The sequence below is a fragment of the Cimex lectularius genome, unplaced genomic scaffold (genome assembly GCF_000648675.2).
Source record: "Cimex lectularius strain Harlan isolate CLEC.00 unplaced genomic scaffold, Clec_2.1 scaffold8, whole genome shotgun sequence".
Lineage (NCBI taxonomy): Eukaryota > Metazoa > Arthropoda > Insecta > Hemiptera > Cimicidae > Cimex > Cimex lectularius.
The window spans coordinates 996,255-1,004,915 of record NW_019392656.1 but is presented as its reverse complement, the minus strand read 5'-3'; the positions used below and the strand labels follow the sequence as shown (position 1 = coordinate 1,004,915).

General features: G+C 31.6%; 1 protein-coding gene across 1 annotated transcript in view; it reads right to left on the bottom strand.

Annotated features, from left to right (window-relative positions):
- Nucleotides 1-163: 163 nt before the first annotated feature.
- The window catches only part of LOC106669706 (mitogen-activated protein kinase 1), a 59,281-nt gene continuing 50,783 nt past the window's right edge, over nucleotides 164-8,661 (bottom strand). Inside the window, exons 2-8 of the mRNA XM_014399364.2 lie at nucleotides 5,986-6,112; nucleotides 5,817-5,927; nucleotides 5,503-5,637; nucleotides 5,324-5,440; nucleotides 5,098-5,265; nucleotides 4,848-5,036; nucleotides 164-1,915 (exon numbers count right to left, since the gene is read on the bottom strand). Coding sequence (XP_014254850.1) covers nucleotides 1,796-1,915; nucleotides 4,848-5,036; nucleotides 5,098-5,265; nucleotides 5,324-5,440; nucleotides 5,503-5,637; nucleotides 5,817-5,927; nucleotides 5,986-6,112 — 967 coding nt within the window. The 3' untranslated portion in view covers nucleotides 164-1,795. The remainder of the gene's footprint in view (nucleotides 1,916-4,847; nucleotides 5,037-5,097; nucleotides 5,266-5,323; nucleotides 5,441-5,502; nucleotides 5,638-5,816; nucleotides 5,928-5,985; nucleotides 6,113-8,661) is intronic.

The following is an 8,661-nucleotide window of genomic DNA, read 5'->3' as shown; positions in this document are numbered from 1 at the left end:
AATAGCAGCCTCAATAATATTTGAGAAATCCAAATGTTGGTTTTAATAGAAAAACAATAATTGTAAAAAAAATCCTAGTTTTGCAAATAGTACCAATTTAAAAATTTAATACGCATTAATTAATTTATTTTTATAGTAAAACAACAATAATATATTGAAAAGACAATTATTTATTTTAAAACTAAATAAACTTTTAAAAAATTGTATTAATCTAATTTCTTAGTCTTTAGCAACTATTATAACAAAAAATACATGTAATTATAACACTAGTTTTACCTAAAATTTGTTCTAATATTAACAAATAATTTTTTTTTTAAATAGGAAATCTGAAATAAGGGATGTAACGAGCACAAGAGAAACAATTATACAAGCTAAAGTACTAAACTTAAAATGTCAGTAATGAATTACATATATAAATTTAATTAGAAAAACAACTTTAGACAAATGAGGAAAGTTTTTAAGATAAATGACAGTAATATCTACATTTGAAATGGGATTTAGCAGGTAGAAGCCTATAGATACAATATTGAGACAAATATCTTGAAAATTTACTGCATCTCAGATGAACAAGTCTAGGGAATAAATAGATAATAAATATTTTTGTACTCGCACAGAAAGCCACAGTTCTAGACAAATCTGTTTGATAAAGGGGGAACAAACAGCGATAGTTTACGAATTTTTTGGCCCCTTTAAGTATTTAAATGGTGTCATATTGAATTTATCCTCTTTTAATAGTCTAAAGTAGTTTTTTCAAGAAGAAAAATTTGTTCGTTAAACACATAAGTAACAATCAATTAATTAAAAAAAAAAGAAGATAAAAATGCCGAATCTGACCAGTAATCAATATGTACACATATAAGACGAATAAATTAGACTTACAGGTAGAAACAATTTGGTGGGTATTTACCACGATACCGCTAACTTCATAGAATTTCATCACTGTTCAACACAACTGAAAATGACATATGAAAATAGTCGGATGAACACTAACATAAATCCTTACAACAATTTGTGAACTAAACAGCCGAACTATAAATCACAGTAAAAATAGACTTAAGCGCATTTCTTAAAATAGAAATGATAAAGTTGTTAGCAATTAATGACAACAAAAATTATATACTACTGTTTATATGAACTGTTTACTTATTTACATAAATTTTCATCCAAAACTTTTCTCAAAACTCTAATGACTATCACCTTTTTTCTTTATAATTTGAAATATAAAAGCATATTTAATTATATTAGGTCTTGTGTTATAAAAAATAACATTTGAAGACCGAAAATTATAAACAATCTGTTAACTGTAAGTGTAAGCCATATTTAAAATTACTCGCTGTGCTTAAACTAATAAGTAACAAAGGCATCCCATCAATCTATTTAAATGTTTTCATCAATAAACGGAATGTAATTAACATCATGATGAATAAAATCAATGTTGAATACTTTTTTTTTTATATTTAGGCCATTTTTAAATCACTGACGTCCTGAAAACGACTTTGATTGTAGTAACATTAAGATGACATTTAATTAAATTTTCATTTAAAGTTCACATTTACATATTACTTTAATATAATAAAACTGGTACACTTAGAATGTTAAAATATGAATACTAATGTTTTCTAAATAAATGGAAAATACTTTGAAATTTTTATCAATCTACTATTTTGACTAGCCGAATACAATTAAGAATTTCTGAGCTTTGCAATGTAAATAATGATAATTGTATGTATTTGTTCTTTTCCCTTATTGATTCAAGGTATTTTCCATTACTGAATTGAATAATAGTTTAACCAGTCTAAATATTTGGATTTCTCTGCTTGAATAGAACTGTCTCTTCGAAAATATAACTCTTCAAGGTTTCTTTGGGTAAGTCGTCAAGTTCCATTGCTAAACGAAACGGCTCTTCGGCGACAGGCTGAAATTTAATAAAAAAATCACAGACATTAAAAAAATAATTGCAAAACAATTCTTGTAAGTTTATAAGTTAATACACAATTTTCATTGCAGTATTGAAATACTAAGGTAATTTTTTGTAAATTAAATATTATGGATGTTGTAGTAAAGGTTGTATTTATGGTAAGTGATATATTATGACAGATTAAAATTTGAGATGAAATTATGTCTAACGGGTGGTACTTAAACCTAGTCTTTAAATCAATGTGCATAAAGGTAATAATGAATTGACATAATCGACAAAGGTCACATGAAAATAAACAAAAATTTTAGGTTGAGTTGAAAAATTAGTGTCACGAGCCGAGTCCAACCCGACGTCTTGCCACATTTTGGTAGGGTGTGCATATTTATGCGATGTCAAGCGCACGTCATGTACAGTCACACAGCATGTATCACAAATCAGTATCACAGTCACTCTTTTGTTCTTAATGCATTATTTTGAGCAAAACCGTTTAATAAATTGTTAATTAAATTTTATGAGCACAACCATGAAATAAATTGTTAGTTAAATTTTATGAGCACACCCATGAAATAAATTGTTAGTTAAATTTTATGAGCACAACCATGTAATAAATTGTTAGTTAAATTTAATTGTTTTAAATAAAGTTATTATTAATTATTTGATATTTATCAAAACACCGGTATAACTTTATTTAAAACAATTAAATTTAACTAACAATTTATTACATGGTTGTGCTCATAAAATTTAACTAACAATTTGTTAAATGGTTTTGCTCAAAAGAATGCATTAAGAACGAAGACATGTTGCAAGTGTGATACTGATTTGTTTTATACGCTGATGGGCGCTTGACGTTGACATCCATACATACATACACACCCTACCAAAACGAGAGAAGGCGTCAGATAGCATCCGGTAGCTTCATATAGTGTTGCATCGGGTAAGTGTGTTTCCCGCTTTATCATGACTTCGATCCCCCATCTCAACCTACAATTGTCCAAATTTTCCCTTTTCGCATTTTTTGCCAGATAAAAAAAATAATTAATATGGTCAATTATGACCTCTTAAGGAAATATGGAAAATTTTTAGTATGGTCGACCTTAGCACAAACCATTGAACAGTCAAGATATAAGTTGATAGGTCAAGACATGAACAAGAACGGGTGTTAGTACAATTACCAGAACATACCCTCTCATAAAAACTCACTTATATTTAGTACTTTATTTCCCATAATAACTGCATATAAAGATTAATAGTTGACATAAAACGTCAACACAACATTTAGATAATTTGTTGTTAGCTTTATAGAGTGTTATTAATCCTTTTACACTCTTTAGATTAAAAACAAAGAATATCAGATCAATTTCATCCTTTCCAGAGCCTACTTGGACGATGTAGATGAAGTGGGGTTTGTGCTCCCCAGGCACTGCAGAACTTCTCGTTCCCCACATTTTCTCCATGCGAAGTCCTGGTCATTTGTTCACCACAAACCACACCGGCACTTATCTTTGAAGAGAACAGCCCCCTCCCCCATTGTTGCAGGACATCTAGAGAGAACACACAGAGTCGGACACAAAGAAAATCAGATCAATTTCATCCTTTCCAGAGCCAACTTGGATGATAAGGATACTAGGAAGCGGGGTTTGTGCTCCCCAGGCACTGCAGAACTTTGATTATACAATAATTTGAGTAAAAAATTAATGATTTCTTTTCTTTTCGTAAAAGTGGTGATCTACCATCCATGACGGTCTATAGAGGTTAAGGCCTTCAGGAAGTCTTGATTAAAGGGAAAGTGTTAGTCGACCAAGATGAACGATGGCTAGAGACGATCATTTTACTCCCCTTACAGCACTATGGAAATGTCATTTAACAACAGTCATCAGAAGGCTTTGTGAGAATAGCCTAGCCTCTAGATGTCCTGCAACCATGGGGGCTGTTCTCTTCAAAGATAAGTGCTGGTGTGGTTTGTGGCAGTCAAATGACCAGGACTTTGCATGGAGAAAATATGGAGAACGCTTTGCTTCATGTCCTATGCGTTTTCAAAGACAGTCAGTTATAGTTATGGTACGAGGTGGAATCAACATCCATACCCATACCAAACTGATTGTCATACAGAATAAATCTTTCACTGCGCTAAGGTACATTGAGGAAGTTCTTCGAGAAGCTATGGTCCCAGCCTCTCCATTTATTTAGAACAACTTCATGTGCACGATAATGCTCAATCGCATGAGTTTTCATCCATGTCTTGAAGGAGTAGGGATGACCACAATGAGTTGGCCAGCACATTCTCCTGACATGAATCCCACAGAACATTTGGATGTGATAAAGAGATGTGTTAAGACATTGTTCACCGCCTCCAACAAGCATTAAACAACTTCAAACCGCCCTCATTAAAGAATGGATTCTGTTTCACAAGATGAAATCCGATAGTTTATTACTTAAGTCCCTTCACGAGGCCCCAGTAAAGGTAATACACCATTAGCAAAACCAGGTAATATATTGTTAATTTTAATCTATCGCTAAATGATTTTCCGGTGTTTATGTGAATTTTCTTTGAAATCATCATAATTAAACAATATTTATTAAAACTCATGAATTTCTGATCTCGCTTAATTTGGCTTTCATTAAAATAAATAAGTTGTAATAAATATAACGATAAAAAATCATATAGTTTGAGTGCACATCAATATGCTGTACTTCCATAAGATCAACTTGCTTTACTTGATGCTACCACTCGTGATTCTTGTGAAATGATCAATTGATGATAATTGATGTAAAGAACCCAATTAAACTTTGAAATCAAAAAGGGAAAGAAGTCTTCTGGAAATGTGAATGACAACTTGACTTCCTTCACAAAGAGCCTGAATTTTTCAAGCCTCGGCAAGTCTGTTTTCTACATCTTTCTTACTGAAACTATTATAAGGGTTATTTTTACCTCATCAGCAGGATCATAGTATTGCTCCAAGTACGGATGAGCGAGAGCTTCATCTACGACTATTCTATTATGTGGATTGAAGGTTAACATTCTGTCGAGTAAATCCAGAGCTTTGGGATCAGCTGTTGGGAAAATCTTAGTCCATGGTAGTTTTGGTTTGGGGGGCAAAGACTGGAGATAACTTCTTGCCTGAAATATAAAAATATTGACTAGAATACAATAGCAACATGGTAAACATGCTATTTGTTACCTTGTCGTTAATGATACTTTCTAAGTCCTCTTGTGTTGGTGAGCCCAATACTCCTAAGATGTGATTGAGTTGATCGAGATAATGTTTTCCTGGGAAGATGGGTCGGTTTGAAAGCATCTCAGCTAAGATGCATCCAACTGACCAAATATCTATTGATTTGGTGTATCCCTTCAAAAATATACATAATGTAAAAAATATGTAATTATATTTAAACAGTTCAATTTACTTTTGAATTTAACATTATTTCAGGAGCTCGGTACCATCTTGTAGCTACATATTCTGTCAGAAATCCTGTATGATCGTGGTCTGGGTCTGCTACTCTGGCCAATCCAAAATCACAAATCTGAAATAGCAAAGACCAGATTACACCTTGCGATAATGTTTGCAATTTATTAAGCAATCTACCTTGAGGTCACAAGTCGTGTTAAGAAGTAAATTACTTGGTTTTAAGTCTCGATGAAGGACATTTGCCGAATGGATGTACTTGAGACCTCTTAAAATTTGGTACAAAAAGTAACAAATATGGTCATTACTTAATCTCTGAAACATAAAAGTTATTATTATAATTTTTATTATGTAATATGATTTTTTTTTAAAGCCTTGTTGTCTTTAACTTATTGTCTTATAAAAAACAGCATGGAAAAGTTTAAAAAATAAAAAAAGTTTTTTTAAATTAAAATTTAACGCTAATTTTTTAAAAAGTGTTTTTATATCTGTACCTGGGTCTTGAGAAGTTTGTACAGGTCAGTTTCCATCAGACATTGAACAATATATACATCTTTCATCTGATCAATTGTTTGTGCTCGTAATATATCCCTAATATCGATTATCTGAAATGATTTTTATGTTATTGTACATAGAAATTAAAAGTTTTTAAACTGATCTTACATTTTCATGCTTGAACCTCGTCAGAATTTTGATTTCTCTCAATGTCCTTTGGCAGTATGTCTGATGTTCAAAAGGCGATATTTTCTTAATAGCAACTTTTGTTTTCGTGACGTTATCACAAGCGGATCTGTAACAAAAGAAAAAAATCTGTTAGAAAAAATATGTTTGTAATTTGAACAAAAAACTTGATAAAGTTTATTTTTAAAATTGTAAGCAATAAAAATCAATTTAACAGAAAAAAAAATGGGGCATCGGTGGCTGCAACAGTTTAGGCGTTGACACGATGCTCATCACTGTAAGGTAAAGGTCCCAGGTTCGAATGCAGCGGCCCTGCATACTTACAAATAGGCTTTTTTTTTCTTTTTTTTTCAAAAACACCGGCACACTGAGGGTTTATATGACCTCTGCTGTTGCGAAGCCTCGAGAATAAATAAAAAAAAAAAAAAAAAATAAAAAAAAAAAAAAAAAAAAAAAAGCAGGAATAAGTTAAGTTCAACGTTACTATACCCTTGACATTTGTAAGTCTCATAAACGTTTTTAAGCATGAAGTGGATTTTTGACCAATTTCGGCTCACCTAGTCAGAGCTGATAATTACACTCTTTACAAGAGTCCGTTTATTTGATGATCAAAGTTGATCAAAGAGAATTTTCTCAAGAGAATGAACTGGCAATGGCACATTTACCGTGAAGTGTGTAAATTTAATTGATATGTAAATTTCAATCGGCGAAAACTGGTAAAATTGACTGCTGGATGTTTGAATCATTTGCAAAGTTTAGAAATAACCATCAATTGAGCCGGGTAAATGTAAACCATCTGGACAATTACTATAACCACCAGAACAGTCAATTGGGTTCACTAATTTACTGGAAATAGACAATATGATGAGATGTTCTCAGAGTAACAAATACGTTTCAATCAAAATATGGGCTTAATAGCATGTTTATATTTATAAAAGGGAAAATTTATTAAGTAGTAAAAACCAATATATTGTGAAAAAAGATTTATTTAGACAAGGTGGTACAATATATGTACTAAGTTTAGTCATAAATATGCTGACAATGGGAAAAGTTAGAAAAGTTCTGCAGTTTGGACAGAAATTGGATCAAATCAATAAAGTTCCATATGAACCACCGGATCTTTCAGAGATTAATCAGTTTACTGACTGGTGATGATATTCATACTGTCAAATACATAAGATCCATAATAAATGAACATTCCAATAAACACTTAAATCGGTTAAATAAATGTGGTTATAAGCAGAAAGAAATAAAATCATATTTTTCTATGATGAGGTCAGTGACAGAAGATCATTAGAGCTGGCAGCGAGAAATATGGGGCTTGAAATTAATGAAGACAAAACAAAATATATGACAACAGATAACTGACATACTAGCCCAACCACACAAACTGGCAGATACAACTTAGAAAGTTAATTAGTTCAACTATCTAGAATCAGAGATAACGGCAGATAATGACATAAAACAGGAAGTAACGTAGAAACTCATTGGACTCCTGAAATACATGAAGATCTACGGCCCAGCAAGGAGAATAAACAATGGACAAGACATAACCAAGAACTCATTGATTTATACATAGAGGTGGAGGTCGTGAAACACATTCAGTTATCAAGATTTAGATGGGCAGGTCATGTCTTACATATAGATGAAAATACAGTCCCAAAGAGAGTACTCAGTGTCGAAACAGCCAGAAAGAGGAAATGAGGAAGAAACTAAGATGGATGGAAATGTGAAGATTCTTGAGGCAGTATTGGGTTGTAGCACTAAGGATGATGATGATGATGGTATAAAAATTACAGTTGATGGTGGATATTGGTCTACGAGTGGGTGATGTTGAACTGGCACTGGGTCATTTATTGGATACATCAGTTCCTCACTGAAGATGGCGCAAAGCTGAAAGGCGTTTGAGTTTAGATGGATCCAAGTAAGTAACGCAGTGCCAGTTCAACGTAAAAATTACACAAAAATAAGACACTTCTGACTAATAAATCAGCTTCAAACCACATAGATGTTTTTAACATGTCAAGGTCCCAATTCAAAACTAAAATTACTCAAACCTTAGAAAATGTCTTTCTGAACTTTAGAATCAAATTCAACAATCTAGCCGTTAAATAATTCTTATCTATTTAAGTGTTCATTTATTTTGTTTAATTAGTTGATTTTTGTTATATTTTTATTCATAACTGTTTACCTTAATATTTTCATTCACAAGCACAAATTATGTTGTTGTTTTTTTAAATTTTTTTTTTATTTATTCATTTTTTTTTTTCCTAATAGGTATTAATTATGGTAATATTAATAATCCATATATGTTTAGTGGCCATAACTGACCATATTAATTATTCCAATTCGTCATTCTTAATCTAAGGTTTTTAATCGATAAGAAAAATTAGTGTCACGAGTGGGATTCGAACCCATAACTCAATATACTGCTGCTCTGCTGCGTATTGAGCTAAAGGTCATGGGTTTGAATCCCGCTCGGATGCTAATTTTTCATATCAACCAAAGAAAAGAATAATTAATTAGAATAATAACAATGATATTATAATTATTAAGTGTTATGAAACTTAATGGATGATTCAATAAGGATTAGACATCACCTTCCTGTATTTGTTCAATTCTCTTTGTGAGTAAAATTAAATGAAGCAAAGCAAGAAA